Raw genomic sequence first — 22573 nt, forward strand, 5'->3', positions numbered from 1 at the left:
ATTGAATCATAGACCTAGCATTTTTTGTTATGTTACCATGGTTACTCATGTAAGGAAACAATATACACAATGACGGTAACTTAGTTTTTGCTAAATAAAATAGTGTTTATAGTTATTAAAATAATATTTAACTGACAAAGAATGAGAATAAACGATATGAAATTTTGTATTTACTATATTTTCGTAATGTCGGCTTCCACTACTCAAAAATAAAAGTCTGGACATTTCAAGTGGATCCAAATAAAGGTTTGGAATAGACGCGCTTTAAAAAACACCAACAATAGGGTAACGAACAATCATTTTGATACAGTCTGTATAACAAAAGAAATGTAGGGCATCACTGGACACACGCACACACACCAAAACACAGCCACCACACACCCACCACACCCCTACCCAAACCCACCTACCGCGACACACCCCTCATTTCCTAATCAACAAGCCCGATAGGTATAATGACAAAATGATATGTGTTTGAGCCATGGTTTGCTATCGGCATGATCAGTGGAAGTACCATGAATGGAATTATAAAAGATTACAAAAACATTACTAAAATGGTCCGATTCTTTACGAAAAGGTCTTATTGTCAATGAAAGACTTTAATCAGTATCGAATCAAACTATTGTTTGCAATGATTTAACTTTTATAGATTTGTCTTAGAAGTGATTGTCACTGCTGTCTTCATGATGGAGATAGTCCACTCCGGTCGGATCTTTACGCTGCTAATTGTTGGCCTGCTGTTGCTGACTAATATCGAGAGGTAAGGTGACGATAAATAGACATGACTCGGTGGCAAAGAGACGTATGTCCATTAGCTGGGATGTGTATCGCATAGACAAGTTATTAGTTATGTAAAAGTGGTATTTCTAGTATTTGAGCGTATACTTGTATTGTATTCAATCTATGATTGCAGACATAAACAGGTGATGAGTGCAACCTGCTTGTAGTGCAGCATGATATATTCAAAATTGTTTTCACCTATTGCTATGGTAGTTAATCTGATTTATTACGTCACTTCGCCAGCATATAATAATACATATGTGCATGCACTCAATGCACAATTCGCCGTAGATGACGTAGGTGACATAGTTTAATCAGATTACTGAATAGATTGCCCTACACTACAATCAGATTGCACTAATCACCTGTGTATGCCTGCAAACATAGGTTGGATACAATACTGGTCTTTTTCTTTGACATCCATGGTTCAATGTATCGGTACCGCGTGAACGTTGTAGTGCAGGGCGATCTATTCAAAAATTGTATTCCTCTATGCTATGGCAGTTAATCCGATTATGACGTCACTTCTACGTCACGGGTAATCATACACTCAGCAGCTATCGGACCAGTGGCGTAGCCAGAGGGAGTAGGATGCCACTGCCCCCACAGAAATGTTCAGTGGTAAATTGATAAGAATGTGACGAAAATGTGAATAATCGCATGAAAATGAGGCAAATGGGAACAGTAAATTTGAAGAAAAGCGGGGCGGATCGGGAAATGGGGACGAAAATGCGTCTTTTGAAGCCATCCATTTTTATCACGCGATGCATGCCGTCTGTCCGCATAAGATGTCTCAGTGTTTTTATTGTGCATTATAATCAATACAGTATTTTTCAATGTTTCCAACAGGATTAAATCAACGAAGAGTGAGTTTTGTGAAGACCAACGCTATACACAGTAAGTTTTATAACACACTCACAGGCATTCTTTCACCTACAACACCCATACCAAACACAACTACTGCAAACACTTTCACCATCATCACCATTATCATCATCTTCATGATCATGATACAAAAGAGTCAGTGTAAGTAGAACTAGAAATCATGGAATAAATTTTCCTTTTTTCAGAGAGTGCTGGGCAAAATATGACTACCCGCAAGAGAGTGGACCAAGTAAGACATATATTTCTGAATTTATACTCAATCACTGAGCTATTGCAATCGCTTTTGAAAAGCGAGGGTCAATCGTTTCCGCTCGTCGCTTTTGCATCTATACTAATTACTATTGCAGACGACTATCAAAAAATTAAAAATACCATAAAACATTGGTGTAGCCAACTTTCCGAGACAAGGTTGCACAAAATTGCAAATATACCGATAGACCGAAATTTGCGACACCAAATTCAAATCAATCGGCTCCTGAGCCATATTTTCCAATTTTATTCATTTAACTAAAAAACGGCAATGTACTTTATGTTAGTACGTTGGTCTTATCATGAAATGAGTCAAAGAAGTCAATAATCGCACTTTGAGCTTGTGTTACCAGCGCCATAGCTTTAAGTCCTCCCGTTACGTTACAAGCGCCATCATAATAGACCATTTTGCCTACTACACATCATGCACTATTCCAGGGGGTACTTCCGCCTGTCGGGTGTCGCAAAACACATCATCTCCCCTGGGTTGTACAGAGTTATGTTCATTACATTTTTGAATACGGACATTTTGGCTGGTGCCGAATGATGTCGAAAACGTTTTATGTTTCCTGGGGTGTTGTTGACGTCACAAGCGACATCGCTCGGGAATTGATTGTTCAACTCTCAAAACCAATTTGTGTTTGCAAAGCGATGCCGAAATATCAAAAAGCGGTAAAAAAATCAAAATAAATTCTTGACAAATTTGTGCTGGGTATTTATTTTTCAGAAAGTTGTCCTTCCGGCTGGGAATCACATTCTGATGAATGCTACTATGTAGATACCACAAGGAAGACATATAGCGAGGCGGAACAAGCATGCCTCGACAAAGGAGCCACTCTCACCAGCATGGTGCACGTTGATGAGTTGAACTTTCACAAAGGTAACCATTCATTTAGATGTCTCGGTAATATTTTGGTTATAAAAGCGTGGGCTTGGATAGCGACGTTTTTACGTATTTTTGTTGGACTGCATTTTTAAAGCGAGGATTTTTTTGAATTCGCGATATGATACACATTTTATGGCAAATGATTAAAATTTTATACTTTTGTATCAAGTAAATTGTATAAAGCTAATCAATATGTACTTAAAGTGTATGTATCGATTGAAACTTCTGACCTTTCATATTGAAGATATACACATTTCAAACTTGATCGTTGGCTTTCCAGCTACCAGTGGCGTAGATTTCTTTTTGACATTGGGGGGATGGGGTGGGAAAATTTTCTTGAAGTATAGTGAATCCAGCACCCTTTGGCGACAAAAGAAGTTTATGGTACGAATGCGGTTAATGTTCCCACCCCCAAGGTTTAATTTGGTCAGAAACCCACATACAGGCGTCATCATGGGGTGGTGGTTGTATGACCATTCCCCTAGGAGAGATTCATCCCCTTATCCCCCGGGATCTTATCTCCCTATGCCAGATACACTTAAAGTACATATTTATGCAATTTACTTTAAGGACTGTTAAATTTCAAAACTATCAATTTTTAATAATTTGCCATAAAATGTGTATTATATCGCGAATTTCAAATGAGTCGCTGGAAACCCGAAGGCTGGAAATTAAGAATTATATAATAGTGTGGCCTCAATATTTAGCTTTCGGGTGGATATCTCCTCCTTTTTATCCACCAATCAATGTTGGAAGAATTAAGGTATGATGAAGATGAGCATTATTAGGCATTACAACGAGGCCTTTTAAAGTGTTCAAATGACATTATGTCTCATCTTTATCACAGACATTGCCCAAAGGGAAGGTGTTGATCTATGGATAGGTGTGCACAAGTTCGACAAAGGTGTTTTGAGGTGGAGTGATCGAGCTGACACATCGGTAACGTTTATATTATATCTGTTCTCTTGAAACAATAACACACATGTGACCAAACGGACGAAACTCCCTCTCTCTGCAACCACATTCCAAGGTGGAAAAGTCCTCTTATAAAAGAGAGGCCATAAAGACCCCGGGAAAAGTTTGAAAAGAGGGGGCGTCGTCCCCGGACAAAAAACATATGACCAGTGAGCTTGGAAAAATACAAGAGTGATATTGCACATAAGTTAAAAAATATCTTGTTCAGATGACATATTTAAAAGAATATACTTAAAAGTATTATTAAACAGGTTGACCATGTAAGGAACTGGGCTGTCACGGTATATATTTGTGCTTGTTCCAGACTTTCTCATGGTCAGAAGAAATGACATTGGCACGGTGTATGTGTTATAACACCCAGTTTGTGCTAGAAAAGTTGATGACTGCTGGAAATTAAGTATTGATCAGTATGCGTAGCTTTTCGATTATCCATGATCCGTCCGAGTTCCTCCTGATTCATGTGATGACAACATCTAACATTTCTATGCACTGATTATCCTCTCGCTCAACCGTAAACTTAATAAAAGGATAGCTCAGGATGCACAGTGTTCAGAAGGTCCATGAAGTTTTCAATGTTTTAAATACTATTATGGTATCATCGACGTACCGTTCCCAGAACCGTGATAGGGATTGGAAGGAGAAGAGGAATTATAAACTCACGGGGTCCCATGTCAGTGTCGAATATAGAAGTATTAATAAAAGTGGTCTCAGACAAAATCTCCTAAGATCTATTTTTGCTTGGGACTCATGGTGGTCGGGTGGTCAGTAATGATCATCATTAGGAATAACGCTTATATCCTATTAGCATGATAAGACCAGATTCTCAGTCCAAATGAATATATGAATACAAAAGCCACCCAAGTCCATACTTTGGCCAAATTGAGTTAAGCATGGGAAATTGTTGCTATACATAGGCCTGTCATATGTATGAAAGAACAACTCAAATTCATCCTCTGTGTCTATTGAGCATGTGAAAAATAGCATGTATGAAAGAATCACCCAATTCCATGATTTGAGTCTTGTAACACATTGATTGAAATCCAGTATGTATAACAGTCCACTTGTAACAAAATTGGGTTTAATAAAGGAAAGTGTGTGGTTTATATTACATTGCAGAATGCTTATCAACATTATACATACCTGTGTGCTTTATTTTGTATTATCTTACTAGTGGTAATCTCATTCTAACATTGTTGTATATGATTCAAAGAACCACCCAAGTCCAAAATTTAAAATGAACCCCACGAAGTCCCTGAAATGCTAATCGTCATACCTAATACAGGTTAATCCACTCATTTGCACGTAAAACTTGCCATGTTGACCAGGTAAATCCAACTGAAGGAATTAAAATGATACACAGGTTTTTCTCTCAAAATCACTTCCCATGGACTTGGGTAGCTTTTGTATTCTCAGTCCAAATGATCTCTTACTGTATTAAAGCTGCTGCACATGTACATACGGTAGCAGGAAAATTTAATTGTTCTTGCTCATTTTACAGGTTTTACATTATGAAATAAATAATTGGGCTCACAATGAGCCTAATAATGACGATGAAATGTGTGTACACATGAGGAGCAATGGGGAATGGAATGATGCCAATTGTGATACGGAATATGGCTATATCTGCAGGATGCTTCTAGGTAAGTTAGGGCTGATCGATTTCAATTGTTTGGAATTCCCCTGCACATCGAAAAAAAAAAGAGTTTTGGTAATATATAGAACGCGGTGTTTGCACCGTAAACACACACTGACAAAGACAGAACAGCCGATGGGAAATCAACAGCTGAATTGCCGAGTTTAGAAGTTTTGAAAAAATGAGTAAACTAGTAATTAGGCAGATGTAACGTATGGATATAGCATTAGCTGTAAAAATATGGCAGGATTAGGAATCGATCCCTAGACCTCTCTCTGTATTACAAGGCGGTGGTTTTACAAGTAGCATAGCGAGTTGTGAGTTCCGATTATACTACATTATTTTCGCCGTTTTGTGTGCGTTTTTCCATTGTGACACACCAGATGAAACAGTAAAAAATCATGTGTAGAAGACGAATACACTGAACAAAGCCTGGAATAAAGCTAAACATTTAAGCGGCTGATACACTCATAGAAATGACTTGTTCGCCTTGTTGGCGCAATTCAAAAGAGGAGTAAGTTTGGACAACTCGAAAATAGTGTAAAAGTTGCCAAAACAAAATTCATTTTAGTTATCCAAACTTAAAAAATGCTGAAAAAGCTCAAAAAGTTCCGTCAACTAATCAACTTTGTTGGCATTACTTAAAAAGTTGATGTAAGTCGTTGCGTCAACTTTTTAAGTAATGCCAACTTCTGAATTCAGGAGAAAAATAAACAAGGTTCAAAGAACCAATTAGTTGAGTTATTGTTACTCAACATGTAAGTTGATGTAACTCGTTCATATTATGTTACGGGTACTTATTGTTTTGAGTCATTCCAATTTGGTACTTTGTTACTTAATTCACGTAATTGGATCATTTTCTGCACAATTAGCAGTATTCAAATATTTATTTTTTGTAATCAGTGCAAAATTGTGTATACTATAGCACACCTTAATTATGCTAACCTAGGCTCGTTTCATTTTCTGAGTTGTAACAACTCAATAAAGTAAGTGCAAATGAGTGGGACCAACATAATGATATCGAGTCAGCGTTACTCAAAATTGTACGCGTTGGCATTACTCGGAAAGTTGACATGACGCAACGACTTACATCAACTTACTGAGTAATGCCAACGAACAATTTCTATGAGTGTAGCAGCAAATAATAGATACTCTTAACAGTATGTTCCGCTCTCGGACTATTTACGTCTATGTTTTTTGGGCCGAGCTTCTGTGGACGGCCTTCTTCAGTTTACTGGAGACGGCAAAAAAATGTCCCCGGACTCTCTGTCTGTATCGATTTCACATTGAATGAGCGTAATCAACTATTTACTTAATCAATATAGCCTACTGTTACGAATCGTTAATGACTCAAGGCCAAAACACCTTTTACCCAAATTCACTTCAGAAATCATAACAAAACACACTGTTCCACTTGGAAACTCAGTCATCAGCATGACTACGAAGACCATAATAAATCCCTCGTTTCGTGATGGGTCCACCTGAATATCGCCTTCGTTCAGCGGCAGAATACATATAAATTTATATAACACCTTCGCTATAAGTTCCTGATTCAGTATTTAACTTTGGGAACTCTTGCTGTACTAGTTATCACACAACTCACTCGCTTCACAACAATCAAATAATAATCAGTAAGCCTGTTAACATTTGTTATTATGGTAAGAAAAACCCACATCTATTATAGTCCATTCTGTCAACTAAGAGGTTTCCCCATTAACATTAGGCAATCAATTAAGATTGAGTAATATGGAAATTCCCATGATATTAATAACTCTGATTGAGTTTGTTTACTGTAACCAAAGGGCGTTTCCTTAACCCCATGTACACTTCTGGTCATCTAACAGCATTTCTGATTGGTTGATGACTTGAAATGCTAATTTCAATTGCCAATTATGACTAGGCTTTAAACTATTTATGCATTTGCAGAAGATCTTATTAATATATACCCCTCGATTGGTTCAAAATTGGACACAATATTTATTTTAGCCAATCGGGGTTACAACATGGGGTTAAAGTTCTTTCTCATATCTCTCAGGAATAACAATGTTTCGTTTTCGTGTATGCTCAAATGTCAGGTGGTTGTGAAAGCGGTTGGACCAGCTTCAAAAAGCACTGTTATCGGTATTTTAGCACGGAGGTGTCCTATTCAGACGCTAATAGCAAGTGTGCAGAGAAAAGTGCTTATTTGTCTGGTATCTACGCCAGAGGAGACAACCTGTTTCATAAAAGTAAGTGCATGATAAGTTATTTTGCGAGTACACCGTCAATTATCGAATTACCGGTGCAGCCAGTCCCTGTGTGAGTTGTTGACATTTCCGTCCCACCTGCTTGATGTCAAGCATGATCATATTATATTAGAATGTAGCAAAGGCGTTGATTTTGATAATGTAGCTCTTCTCCTACGCCAGAGCCAGATGCGTTCCAGTTTCCAAACTGTTACCCAGGCTGAGGCTTTTCGTTTCACCAAATCCCTGCACTGGAACTCATCATAATCATGATAATAAAACCCAAGTACTTGAAGTCAGAAACATGGAAGTCACATTGTATTTCATCTTACAGAATGGTGAGGTCAGCATTTATTCCGTATTGAAAAGCGTGTTCCGACGGATATGCACTCGACCGGCCTCTTAGAAGTACTGATGGCAAAATATAGATCTGCTGTTGCTGTTGCAGTCCTATAGAGGTTATACTAATAGGCCTGGGCGATGAATGGAAATACGATGAACTATTTGATTGCATGCCATCTGAAAAGACTGCTTTAAAATCACTGTAATTTGATCAAATTCTATAGCAAAAAAGTACATTTTGGGTTTTGATGCTTTGGAATGGCATATTTTCTCTTATGGCATATAATTTGGTTAATATTACCAAAATTTATCCAAACGACATCGGTTTTAATAAATATTCGCCCTACCTAAATGTAACTTTCAGCTTCGAGGGCGCACTTCTATTTTAAGGTATTTACGGTCCGGTTCAGTGCGACTCAAGTCGACTTTTGTTGAGTTTTTGATCATTTGGCATCTAAATCTTCTAGTTTCATATTTTTGGCTTTTACTGTGAGAGTTCTGAATATGAGAAAATTCTGCCAGAAATTATCCAAGTTTGTATTGCCAACTGTGTACTAGGCAATTAGTGGTATTGAACGTAGAGGTGTGACTGGGCAAGGGGAATTGAAGATCTAGGAAGTCTTCAGTAAAGTGCAGCTGATTTAACATATTAACTGCATAACTGGGTGTATGCGGGCATATCGAATGTTGAGGTAAATATCTGTGTTGAAAGCTGTTGAATAACTATTGAAACAGTAGTCCCTTGTATTCTCTTTCATTTCAGAAATGTAAAATGATAAATAGCAAATTGCCATTCCATTCAGTGTTAAAATGGTTATAGGTTATATCTTTGAATATATTTGACAGAGCAAATAAGCACCTCTTCAATGTGGCTAGGCTACGATGATATAGATACTGAAAATACGTTTGAATGGAAATGTGGATGGAGTGACAAACAGGCAAGTTTAAACAATACTAGAACGAATTCTCAAGCTTTATAGCCTTTTGCAAATGGTCGCAAGCATAACCGAAGTAATGTGTTATTGTAACTGTTATTATTATTATTATTATTATTATTATTATTATTATTATTATTATTATTATTATCATTATCATTATTATTATTATTATTATTATTATTATTATTATTATTATTATTATTATTATTATTATTATTATTATTCAGTATGATTATTGGAGCAGTAACGAGCCAAACGATTTTGGCGGAAATGAAGATTGCACGCTGTTTCAACGTTTTTCAAGTGACTGGAACGACATTGATTGTAATGGTGTGATATCTTCATACATGTGCATGAAGCCTAAAGGTAAATATAAAAGAATCAGAAATTACGTCAAATTTGTGGTACCACCAGGCCCATGGCACTCTGTACAAACTGCGTATATCGATTTGGAGTCACTCGGCGCTAGTCTCGGGATTCAACACGACTGTGACGTCGTATCACCGGTCAGGTCTATGTACGTGACAAACAGTGAACCGTGCCAAAGGAATTGCGATAAAGAACGCCATTCATAGTTTGTTTGGCTTATAATTGGCAGAAACAATAAGGGTCATAATTTTGTGTAGAGTTTGTTCAGCCTAGCCTAAAAAGGAAAATATTATTCAGTTTTTGTTACTGCGCGCGTCAATGAAGTCCCAACTGACGCTCGCGTAAATTCGCACAAGTTGTACATCTCGTAATGTGTAACTGGCGTGCGTAAATAATTTTCGCCAATTTTAAGCCGAATAAACGTTGACACTTTTTTGTACCATCGGTCGAGTCATCTTTTAAGAATTAGCCCGGCCTTGCAATTCTCAATCACCATGCACAACCACGAATTCAGTGTCAGAACTACTTGGTAATATTCAGTAACCATGGTAACCAACAAAAAATTAGAATAAGTATAACCTTACCACACATTTCGTAAAAGTAATTAAACAATCTATGAAAGATACTTACTTAAAGCCTCAGGAAAGAGGTTCTACCTCACTTGCTGATGAAATCCCATGGATGTGTGATGAAATATCAAGTAAGTCAAATATTTGTTGAGAGGACTGTTTCAAATCTCTGTTTATCAAGGGTTTACCGTCATGTAAGCATTATTACAAATTCTTAAGTTTGGTTCTAGGGCCTAGAGAGTCGGCGCCCGGGAATTTTGAATATCACGCGTTGAGAGACGCTGTTTTTATTGGTGTTTTTAATGGCCAATATGAGTTTGTTTTAGATCAAGCCACGTGTTTCGCGCTTGACAATTATTTTTCTAACATTATTACGTTCTGATTGCCGGAGACTTCATTTGAGGTCCAGGTCAGTCACCTTTTTACCCGCGCATAACAATTTGGTTGTCACGTGACAGTGGCCTTTGTTTTATTTCCTAGGTATTACTCACTCAAGGTCACATGCGTGTAGAATCGTATCAACCTGTGGTACCGGGAAGTTTTATCCTGTCCATCTTAATATCGGGATATTACCATATTTTGAGCTCACTTTTAATCCATGGAAATGTAGGGCACGGGCCCGGGCACGGGCACGGGTGGGGATTGTAAACTGGGATTACATACTAGTTTTGTGACATTGTGTAGTTTCCCGATCAAGAACTAGTTTTTGAGTAGTGCATACAGCATATTCTGGGGGCAACTCGGCGGGACGACGTTGACTTTAAAATTCAGTTTTCATTCACTATATACCCAGGTCAATATTATAAATATACAGTTAAATAAACACTCAAATAATAACAACACCTTTGCCTGTTCTCCACTAATTCCTATTTACAGCAAAGGTTTGCAGTATACAGAATTGTGCGATTGAAGGTAGTTATTACGGAACGAATGGTTACTATAAAGTATGTGAAAAATGCGTCGGGGATTATGGAGCAGTAAAACGGTATGCTCCTAGTAGCGATGCTAGAATATGTAAAAGTAAGTATTATAATATAGCAGCTAAATGCACAGTATTATTCATTCCACAACTGTTTGGGGAATTATTTTTGTACAGGTATTATTATCAATACGCCTCTTTGAAATATGGCGGGCACAAAAGGAGAGGGCGTACTTTGAAGTGAGTAATCTTTTGTCAGCTTTTGTGCCCGCCATATTTCAAAAAGGCTTTTTGACGGGCTCACTGACTTCACACTATGCGGTTAGGAGGAGAGCAATTTCATTGTCATGACTGTAGGGATGTTGAGGGAAACCAACTTGACCTCAACTTCCTTGGCACAACACTGGATGAAGACAATAGCGTAGATCTTTTCGGACTCACTTTGAGCAGCGATATGACATGGAACCCAGGTGGCAGTAAAATAGCTGGCCAGAGGTTGAGTCTGCTTTTAAGAGCAGAGCCCTATTTCCTGCCTACCCAATAAGTAATCGTTTACAAGGACATGATCCCTTCTAACATGTCTAAGATGGATTGTGTCAGTACTAGCCTACATGGTGCAACACCTATCTGCTACCTACCTCAGCTCGATCCCATCCAAAACATGAAAACAGCCAAGTAAATCATTGGACCATCAGTAAAAAAGTTATTTGACCTCCGTATTCGTTATTCAACCACTTCATCAATAATTGAAGGCTCTTGAAGCAGCCACCTTTTCAACCACATGTTTTACCAGGAGGCTCCTGAGCTACTTTTCCAGTTAATCCCAGGCTCCAAAGATCTGTTAAATCCCATGGCCTTGCGGTTGCAATATATGTGGAGATCAGACTTTGTTTGCCACCAGAGATCTTTCTTGCCATCTATAGCCCGTATATGGAATGCTGTTCCTAATATCCCTGCTTTCTGTTAATCGCTATTCGGGCGACCAAAGTGGCAGTTTTATTTTGCTGTTAATTCCATATGCCTTGACATTAAAAATTATCTTGCTCGCCTAATATTGAGTTTCTGTTGCTTTTGGTAGAACAATGCGCATGGCCTGTGACTCATCAAGCTTGCTGGCCGGGAACATGCAACGATGGAAGTTGTACATGTCATACTGGATTTAGTGGAACAGACTGTATGAAATGTATGTATAACTGATGGTACTCTACAATTAAGTCATTGATGTATGTAATAATATTTTCAGTACCTTATCAAAAGGCCGGATCAAAACTTGCAGGGCTGCAGATGTGTTTTTAATAGGTATAGGTTACATGGTTTTGCTTGAATAAATCAATGTGATAACTATGCTGTAAAAATATCTACAAATTCAATTGACAATACTTATACTCGCAAAACATAAGTAACGATTAAAACAAATATAGAGGTAAATATTTCAATATTCTTTTATCGCATGACAGTCTAAACCTAATTTGCAAACTAAAAACAATAAAATATTGCATTTAATTTCTCAAGTGTGTAGGAAAATATATTCTCTTTGCTTGTTTGATTACAGTGGAGAGTACAGCTGATATGCACATAATATCCGACTACATTGCAGAGTTAGCAGCTGGCACAGAGAAACAAGAATCTAGACATACAGATAACAGCGACGTATACATTGGAAATGATTTGAAGGATGTTACTACTATCAAAGTAGAAATAAAAAGCACGTCTTTTATGTACAGTTTACCCGCCAGCTTAACCAAACCAGCTTATATTGAAAGTCAGACCTTGGGTATTGTTGGTGCCAGTGTTAGTGCGCGGTTTGAAGGTATGTACTGCAGGAATTGATACTCCCTAACCTTGATGACGCTGTTACTAACACTTGCGATAATTGCAACGGTTAATGTTTTATTCCAAAAGTTGAAAAGTAAATTGTGGCATTTCTGCCTCTTAAGGTAAACAGAGACAGAGCAGTATTTTAGCTGAAAAGGTTATAGATCTATGCAACATGTGCAAATAGATTATTGTACGTAAACTGGTCTAATCTACCAGAAAACTACTGAGTGATTTTGGCTTCTCCCTTTTTATATTCACTAAAAGGCATCACATGGCGGAGGGTATACCAACGTAATAAGGCCCGAGTATGAAGGTCTCTGGTCACATTTTGCGGCCTTTTAATCCTGAGTTTTAGTCCGGCATTCGGGGTTGGTAAACGTTCCCTTGATGGCATTATAACCGTCGATCGTCTGATATCACATTGTTTTTTTTTTCTTTTTCTTTTTTCACAGAACGGTCGCCTCAAATACGATTAGTCGGAGGAACCTACAATTCGGGTCGTTTAGAGGTTTACTATAACGGTCAATGGGGTACTGTTTGTGATGATAACTTTGATCAATCTAAGAGTGCTACAGTTGCTTGTCGACAGCTTGGCTTTCCGTCCGGTATAGTTATGCCCGCTGGTACATTTGAAATTGGTTCAGGACAGATATGGCTGGATGGTGTATCGTGCACTGGCACTGAGAGTACTTTGGTTGGATGTACACATAATGCGTGGGGATCTCACAATTGTGGTCATAATGAAGATGTTGGTGTGGTATGCCCCATTGGTAAGCGATATAGCTGTTATATATGAGCTCATTATATCAAATTGGTTAATTTTATTCAAATATCTGAAAATGGAACAATCCATTTTGTCTCTTAAGCATTTTAATTGGTTTGAAGGCTAGGACCCTATACAAATACCATCTTTGGTGAAGATGCCAAAATTGGATAACAAAAGTGACCCATAAATGGAATGACTGCAGATTGTCCATACGGGCGTTTATTAAGGATTGAGTTCAACACTCATGTCTACCAATGTTTAATACCATGAGGTTTTTAGGGTAGATCACTCTAGATCACTGCTAGGAGGGAAGTGGACTCAAATTGTAGGGTACGTTTTTCGCTAGAAGTCACAAAAGGTCACACAGGTGTACAAAATTGAAAATACTTCGATCTTGTTATAAAATTACTCATCTGATGGCAGGTATTAAAAATGTATGATTTGTGATATATACGATCTATTGTTATAGAGTTATCCTACAAAAACTCATTTTTAGGCACAGTGACATATTTTTGGTTATACGGGGGTCAACATTTCAACTTACTCCACTTTGAGCAAAAATGGTGTCAAATTGCTCATCTTGATATAAAATTAAGAAACGGTATCACTTACCTTCTAAACTGTTTAGTTTACTTGTTATGTGCAGTTGAAGTCAGAGATCGGCCTTTGACCTTGTTTGCACACTATCTCAGTACGTGAACACAGTAGATGAGCAAATCTATTTTTTCTGAGTCTATTCGGCTACACAAATAATTTGCTATAATTTTTGCCCAGATTGGAGAAAGTTAAAACCAAAAACATCAGTCATGTAGCCTAATCTCATTAATGAGGTTTTTGTAGGGTCACTCAATAACGATAGATCGCACATAGCACAGACTATACATTTTTTCAATCCTTGTCATCAGACGAGTAATTCGATGTATCTTTCAACAAGAACAAGATCGAAGCATTTTCAGTTTCTTACCCCTGTATGACCTTTTGTTACCCATCCCCGATCAAAAATAATCAGAAACGAATAAACTCAAAATTATTTTAATATTATTTTCAAATTATATACCTTAAAATCTTCCCAAAGTCATGATAAAAGAAATTTCCGAAAATCATCACAAAAGAAGTTTCTTGACGTCATCACAAAAAAAGTTTCTTGAAGTCATCACAAAAGACGTTTCTTGAAGTCATCACAAAAGAAGGTTGATTAATTATTATATAGCGAATGTGCCTGCGAATGGGGTAATGCATGTATTGTGCAATAACTTTGGGAATGTAAATATTGATGATTTAAAATCAATGTTATTACATTTAAAAATTTAAAATGTCAACAAGTTTCAATAGAAGAATACCATAGTAGCTTACCATCGCGTTAATTATTACATCTTGATGATATGCCAGTTTGGACTTCCCCAATCGATCATTGTCGACATAGAGCGAAGCAATATTTACGGCCAAAAAGTGCTGCATTTTTGCAGTCATCCATATTACAATTTCTAGCTTTTATTTATCGATCGTTTATCGAATTATTGATCTGTCTATGGATTTTTGATTAATGCTAATTATTCACGCCCCTTAATAATATTCATGTGTAAGCTCATGTATATTCATAACTTTGCTAGAGACTACATTACTACTGTAAGTCTTATTTTTCTTTTAAGATCCAAGCTGGGTATAACAAGTAATTGTTTTTTCAGGTGCCGAAATTCGGTTAGTGGGAGGAAGTTCTTCAGCAGGTCGTTTGGAGATATACCATAATGGTCAATGGGGGACTGTGTGTGATGACGTCTTTGAGGACGGTAATGCAGGTGCTACGGTTGCATGTCAACAACTTGGCTTTGAGTCTGGTGTATTTGAGTCCTCTAATACATATGGGCATGGATCCGATCCGATATGGCTGGATAATGTGTCATGTGATGGCACTGAGAGTACTCTGACTGAATGTACACATAACACTTGGGGAGATAATAATTGTGGTCATCATGAAGATGCTGGTGTGATCTGCTCCGGTACACCAGGTTAGAATGATAGATTCCATGACTCAGTACCGTCGCGTCACTTTTCAGACCTCCCATAAAAAAAAGAAGATATTGAAATGGTACATTCAATAATACATGTCCTTTCATTGTCACTGATTATAACAGACAATAAAGTTTCATCGCTTGTTGATAACATTGTGATCTGTGTTACGCCAGTAGGTATATATTGTACAAAAAAATAATGAAACTATTTACAATAAATAATTGTGAAAAATATGAAAAATTCTTCTTTCTGTAATTTTGTTTCAATTTGTGTTCTTCTTGCAGCTGCATTGTCAAGAAGAGTTGAAGGTAAGATATTCTTAGCACACATGCGCTTCTTTATTACCGGTTGTTTGATATGATCATTTGATTATTTTTCTAACAAAACAGTATATAATTGTCAATTCTAGACCTGGACAATACCAACAGCTATCATACTAATATACACATATGGTCGAATCCAACGAAAAGTGTACACGGCATGTTCAGGGCCATAGCTTAAAAGTATTAATCAATTGGCATTCGTTTTTGTATTGTGTTTATTCGCCTTGATCATACGCTTCGCGCCATATATAATAAGACCCCTTCTGTGAAAAACTTAGACACAGAGACACCAAAACGTGCTATTTTTACCCATTTTTTCGAAATATTTCTTTAAGTATTTTTATAAACGTCTAAATCAGTTATGAAAAGAAGTCATTGGATTGAATCTAAATTGATTTCCTGAAAGGCGTGTATTCAAAGATTGCCTGTTCAATTTTTCACATATTTGTACATAATTATGAATTTTTTGTGATCATTTTTTGAGTGGTATTTTTTACATTACCTACGAATACAATTTTCATAGCACTAGATATATCTTTAAAAATGGAAATCACTAATAAATGCGCAATTGATACAAGCTTTGATATGCCCAATACTGAAATGCATTGCATTCGGGCATCTTTATTATTGTGTTTAGCTGCCAGAAATTCTAAATGGCACAAAGGTAGGTTTGGTAAAAAATATGCATTACCTCCGAATACATGTTAAAAGCTGTGTCATTTCCACAAAGTGAGAGAATAGTAAACAATAGTTAAGCAATAGGTGCAGGGTAATACACTCTTTATTTCTACTAAGTTTCAATAGCCTGCGTTTAAATATTTCTGAGATGTCAACAATAAAAGCAAGTATTCGTAGGTAAATTTCGGTAACCGAATGTTACCTACGAATACAATTTGACATCATGACAGTATTGTGAAACACCGCCATTCATGCCAATGCCCATATTGGTACATAACGAAGGCATGTATGTTTGCTATCAAATCATATGTCAATGAAAGTTGCGAATTCACATACATGCCCACCATGCAAAACTGAATACGGCTTAATTGTTGAAAAATATGTACTAAAATAGACGACGGTCTGCTCATTTGAAAGAAAAATCAGATTCAAAGAAGATTAGAAGGGGATAAATACTTGGATTTGTCAACTGTCATGTGTGCTTCATTTTAAATGTTTACCGACCTTCTGGTGTCTGAGTAATTTGTGTCCAAATTGATTTATTCGAAGGTAACTTTTGACGTTTTCGCTAAGGTTACCTACGAATACCATGGAAAAACGACTGTTCTCATTGTCTCATGATCTAGACAACATAATGATGGACCCTGGTATAAAGCTAATTGTAGTTGCCCTCAAACGAAAGGACACAAGACGTAACTGACTCCAAGATGGACTTCACAAGTCTGCAATAACGGTTTTAAGCGAGTTGTGTGCAATTAAGCAAATTAAAGTCACTTTAGTGCCTTTGTTTCTTACTTCAATACTCTTTCAACCGCTGTGAACCGACATTATTAATACATGATAGGGTCTAAAGTATCAATAAACGCACGTAAAGAAAATGATACATTCAAAGTGCTTTATAAAATGAAGTTTTGATTGGGATATCCACCATGTTACTTACGAATACAGCATAATACATGACATGTGTAATGAATTGTCGCTACCAATGGAAATTAATTGTCAAAAACTTTAAGCGGTACCCCAGGACACTATTATTACCCATATGCGGATTCATTCAACAATTATTTATTATGTAAAATTGCTGATTAACTACTTGTATATCAAAATGAAGTGGTAAAAATCTTGCTAAAAGCATCAAAAAATTTTTGATCTAAGGTAATAGCATTTATTCATTTGGACGTACCATCTGAAAGAGATCTAAAACGACCATTTTATCAATTCATTACCATAATAGCAAACTTTAAACCTCTAAACTCAATATAGATATTGTTAAATCGCTCATGTTACCTACGAATACCCGGGTTTGTTCACCTTTTCATTGTATAAAGCTTTAGGTGTATGCTTATAATTCCTAATATTCTTGAAAACATATATCCTACTCGTTCTTATACAGGGTGTAAATTGATTCATACTCATTTGATAAATAAAATACAGAAACTGACCTAAACTTCATTTTCAAAAATAAACTAGCATAAATTGACTAAGATCATATTGATCGCGTTATAAAAATAAAAACAAATATTTTCTGGTTGAGCTAGCATTTTCCTGACACCCAGTGGTCTACATTACACGAAAAAAGCGTTAATGGGAATATTCCATTTGTTTTAGGTTGATTAGTATTGCGATAGTGAAAGCATCCTAGTGGTATTCGTAGGTAACATTGGGTTTTGATATCACATTTACTATCACACGTCCTGGATTTATTTTTCAAGATTAGTAATGGCACTTTTGGTTCCTATAAGGCCAATATATCATCAATCAATGGGCAAAAGGAAAAAAATTGTGGAGACATTTTTATTTCGGAATTTTATTTTTGGCCCGTGGACACTTTTGGTTGGATTCGACCATATACATGTTAGGTATTTTTAACACAGATTTTCCTTTCTTTATCAAATTTCTAATTCTTTTTGTGGTAATATTTGTCAAAAAATTGGAATATTTGTGTGCAAATTGAGGGCGCTATTTACATATGTTTTAAGTTTAGTTCAGCCCAATAATATGAGTTATTCTTTTCATTTCGTGATAAGTATGTGTACAGGGGTAAGGGTTATGACAGCGAAACTTGGTGGAGTGTAGGTAGCATGACTATTATTAGATACGCAGCACAAAACATACTTATTAAGCAGCCAATTTGCATAATTTATGCGTATCAAGCCATATAACCTTCTGAACAGATTATCTGGAGATCCGTATACAGGAACGTAATTTTTTTTAAACTTCTCGATCTGATTAGATCAACTAATTTGAATAATTTATGCTTATCAAGGAAAATAATCTTGCGAACAAATTATTTTAGAAACTTTGGCTAGGGTAAGGTGGGATGGGCAGGGTTAATTTACGATTGTCAAGATGATCGTAAACTTTAAGACGGCAAAAAAGAAGCGTAGTCGAAAGCATCGCAGTTTTGCTGTCAAAAAGTGTCGGTAATGTAACGGTGGTTCTCAATTAGCAGATTTTTGTTGTTATCCATAATGTTGATTTACCGAATTAAGCAACTCTACACTGCCATTTGCAAATTGTCTTTGATTTCTTGTATTTCAGTCAGAACCTGTTCAGATGCGGGAAGTAGCCTGGCGCCAAAAACTAGTAACGTAGCATGTGCCGCAACCTTGGCTTTAAATAGACAAAACACCGTCATCAACAACAATAACTTTCGCAATTACAGGTTAGTTAGTGTGTTTGTTTTCCCACTTGTTTGTTTATTTCCGGCTCGTTTTTATTTATGTGTTCTTCTCTTCCTTGTTGCGCACATTATATAGTCTAATCTACGTTGAGCATTAATTACAAGATATACCTCGTTGCAAATAAATCCACATATGCCTACCCCATTGAATATTGCTACACAATGCCTAATCATCATCATCCTTCGGCTGCAGAGCAGGCGACCACAAGATTTCTCCATGAACATTGATCTTGACAAGTGCGGCTATCTGTTCTGCTTGAATGCCCGGCTTGAATGTCTTCATCATACGCTAGCACACGTTGAATGTAGGTAATATATAGGAGATGCGTGGAAGTCCTGGTCTTCTTTTTGTAATGAGATGATATGTAGAGTACATCATCTGCGAGCAGGCTCCTCCTACGGCAGAGTAATAATGTGCCCCAGGAATCCTTTCGCAGTCGATAAGAGGCTCAGTGTTGGTCAGGCATGTGGTGCAAATTTTATATTAGAACGCCAGGCAGTTTTCACTTTCTTGAAATAAAGTAGTAGTATTGAAAATATCGGTTTTCAGTCACTCCTCAAACAAACATTAAATGCATGGGGACGTGATCTTTGCAAAATTGTTCGGGCTCACAACCTACTATAAAAGTTGAATGATTTCCGTAATAAACTGCTCAAATAAAGAAAGTCCGCAGTCATGTAACCCGTTCTACATCAAAACCTGATTTTGTTATGACAATTTGATTGATAAAGTCGTGTGCAGAATCTTGTTAGCTCAATTTGATACCAAATTTGGTACCCAAAACTCTTAATTCACAGAGATTGATACCTGTACATGAAATTTGGTGCATTTTCAAAAGTTGCAAATGAAAAACGGAGCACGCGGATCTGTAGGCGAATGGCAGAGCCTACGACCATTAACATAGCCCGAAACAACCGCTTGGTCATATCGATCGCATCGTGCCCTAGTATTCATCAGTAAAGCACTGTAACAATCCATGCGTTTTAAATTAACAATTGAATAAAGCGCGCACTTCGGATAGTCGACATGGGTTCATCGTGGGCAAACAAGCGTGACCACATTGCCACGCTAAGCAATTTCGACCGCGTGTATCGTTTTGATTTGCAACTTTTGAAAATGCATCAAATGCCATAAACTGGTATCAATCCTTGTTACTGTTGAGTGTTTGGTAGTAAATTTGGTATCAAATTAGAGCTAACAAGATCCTGCACACGACCGTATCAATCAAATTGCCATAACAAGGTCAGGTTTTGAAGTAGGACGAGTTACATGACTGCGGACTTTCTTTATTTGAGCAGTTTATATTTGTGTATTATATGGAAAATGTTTTGGGTCAACCTATTTTACCGCTAATACTACACACATACTTACATATCTCAAAAAATCTATTTTTAAATTCAATACTGTTTCCATATCCCTTTTTAACGTCCAAACAATGGTGGTGGCGTGTAATGAATAATCTACAAAAACATAGTTATTGATATATGATGACAATTTTTCCTCGTTCTGGTTCCTTTTCAGGATCAAGTTCAGCGTTCAGTCTACTAGTGGAGGTGTGTTAAAAGTTATAGATATGGATAAAGAATCGGGGAGTTCCGATAGAATAATGACAAGACAATATATCGGGAAGACGATATCGAGAACGAATTACTTCTTATTTGATCTCGAGGATCCCTATCACTGCACTGGAACCGATGAATGTAAAACACAGATGCTGCACATCAGTCCTAGCGTCACAAAATCGGTGAGATTCTCTTTAGGGGGCAAACAGAGTCACTCGAAGTGGGACATTTTAGTTTTGTATTGTAACATTAAAATCGATTATGGTAAGTACATAAAAGTATACATTTTCAGAAAGGAAATGATGCAAGGAATCTAACTAGAGCGGCATATTTCTGAGAATATGAGCAGGTTGTGAGAAATGCGGAATATTTTCCAATTTGTTTCGTCCACCATAACAACTTAGGTTAAATTTCCAAAATTGCAAAAAGACACAAAACCAGAAACGATTTTCTCAAATTTTAGGATCGTTTCTTCGTTTTCACAATATAAGTAAAAAGGATAAAAATGTATTTTGTCTTCTTCAATTTTGACAAGAATTATGTATATTTTAAGCTAGCAAAATAATATAAGGTCATAACTCACAACTTTGAGAAAAATAATAGTATTTTTCTCTAATAAATGTGGGGCATCAAGCAAAATAACCACTACAATTTTTATTACCAGTTATTTTTAATTTGTCCTCGCAAAATAAACGCTTCTTAATTTCCCACTATACATGAGACTTAACACGATTCCTAAAAATCATAATCATTCACGTGAATAACAAAGACAACATCCTTTGTTTTATAAGAATAATATTCATTACTTTTAATTTCATACACATTTTTATCACAGTCTGATATAAGTGTTTCCTCTAGCGGCTGGTCTGACCGTGACTCGAAAATTTCAAAATTCGAACTTGAGGTGTGTGAACACGAGTTTGATGGAAACCAACTGAGAGAAAAAAGTTCTTGTCATCGTAGAGTACACATTGGATCTTTATGGCAGTCGATAACATCTCCAATGTCAGGAAATGCTACAGGTAAATGGCCTTTGTTGCCACAGAACAAAATCAAAAAGAGACTATTGAAAGGTGGGTATTCCGATTATAGCATATGATGTTTTCTCCGGGTGGTTTCTACCTCACATGGAAGACTATCACTCAAAGTTTCTTATCTTTCTCCTGATGATTGTCATTGTCCAGTTGGTCCATGTCATTTGGGGCAGGATTAGAAAAAGGCATACAAACGAGAGAATGAAATATTAGGAATTATTTATTTGCCTCTTAACCACAGGGTTGGTAGGCTACAATAGCTATTCAAGACACAGGGAATGTAAGGACCAAACTGTGCATATGAGATGTGGGTGCAAGTTACATTAAAGTTCACTGCGTGAACAAAAATGTGCAATACAATAAAAAATGAAGTTGTACTTGAGTTCGAGGATGGTACCCCACCAAACTAGGTTTTTCATATTCCGGTCTAAAATATCTTAGCAAGAAAGATATTTGGTAGATGACAAGGTTCGATCTCGATATTATCTGGCCAAGTAGCTCAGGAGCCTCCCTGTAACTCAAGCGATGAAAAAGGGTGGGTGCACCGACTGCCCTCCGTTGATGAAGTGGTTAAATGCGGAGGTCTTCTTTGGTAGTCCAATGAACAATAAAAGAGCCACGTCGTTTTGTACTTTAAATGGAATGTGTATCTGGTTTATGTAGTTTCAATGACACATACCCACCACGGATGGGCTTTATACCAGTCAATTCGTTTATATTTTCTGTCACCACCATGCTGACAAGCAGTCTGTACTTCATATTTTCCAGATTTTTAACCGACGCTTTAAAGCCTGTCCAAAAATTTACATCACCTATTTTGTTGGATTTTTATAATGTCACGAGTTTTCTAATAGGGGTGTATTTTTTAACTGAAATAGTCCAATTTTCCAATCTTCATGTATCACCACTCCTTTTATATCGTAAGTTA

General features: G+C 36.8%; 1 protein-coding gene across 1 annotated transcript in view; it reads left to right on the top strand.

Annotated features, from left to right (window-relative positions):
- The first annotated feature begins 686 nt into the window (after nt 1-686).
- LOC140169403 (uncharacterized) overlaps nt 687-22573 on the top strand; it is a 61317-nt gene continuing 39430 nt past the window's right edge. The window contains exons 1-15 of the mRNA XM_072192662.1: nt 687-760; nt 1630-1677; nt 1851-1894; nt 2642-2794; nt 3648-3739; nt 5274-5415; nt 10728-10871; nt 11849-11953; nt 12323-12580; nt 13041-13358; nt 15040-15360; nt 15649-15672; nt 18907-19030; nt 20571-20793; nt 21447-21633. Of these exons, the coding sequence (XP_072048763.1) occupies nt 687-760; nt 1630-1677; nt 1851-1894; nt 2642-2794; nt 3648-3739; nt 5274-5415; nt 10728-10871; nt 11849-11953; nt 12323-12580; nt 13041-13358; nt 15040-15360; nt 15649-15672; nt 18907-19030; nt 20571-20793; nt 21447-21633 (2257 nt within the window). The remainder of the gene's footprint in view (nt 761-1629; nt 1678-1850; nt 1895-2641; nt 2795-3647; nt 3740-5273; nt 5416-10727; nt 10872-11848; nt 11954-12322; nt 12581-13040; nt 13359-15039; nt 15361-15648; nt 15673-18906; nt 19031-20570; nt 20794-21446; nt 21634-22573) is intronic.

The sequence above is a fragment of the Amphiura filiformis genome, chromosome 14 (assembly GCF_039555335.1).
Source record: "Amphiura filiformis chromosome 14, Afil_fr2py, whole genome shotgun sequence".
Taxonomy (NCBI): domain Eukaryota; kingdom Metazoa; phylum Echinodermata; class Ophiuroidea; order Amphilepidida; family Amphiuridae; genus Amphiura; species Amphiura filiformis.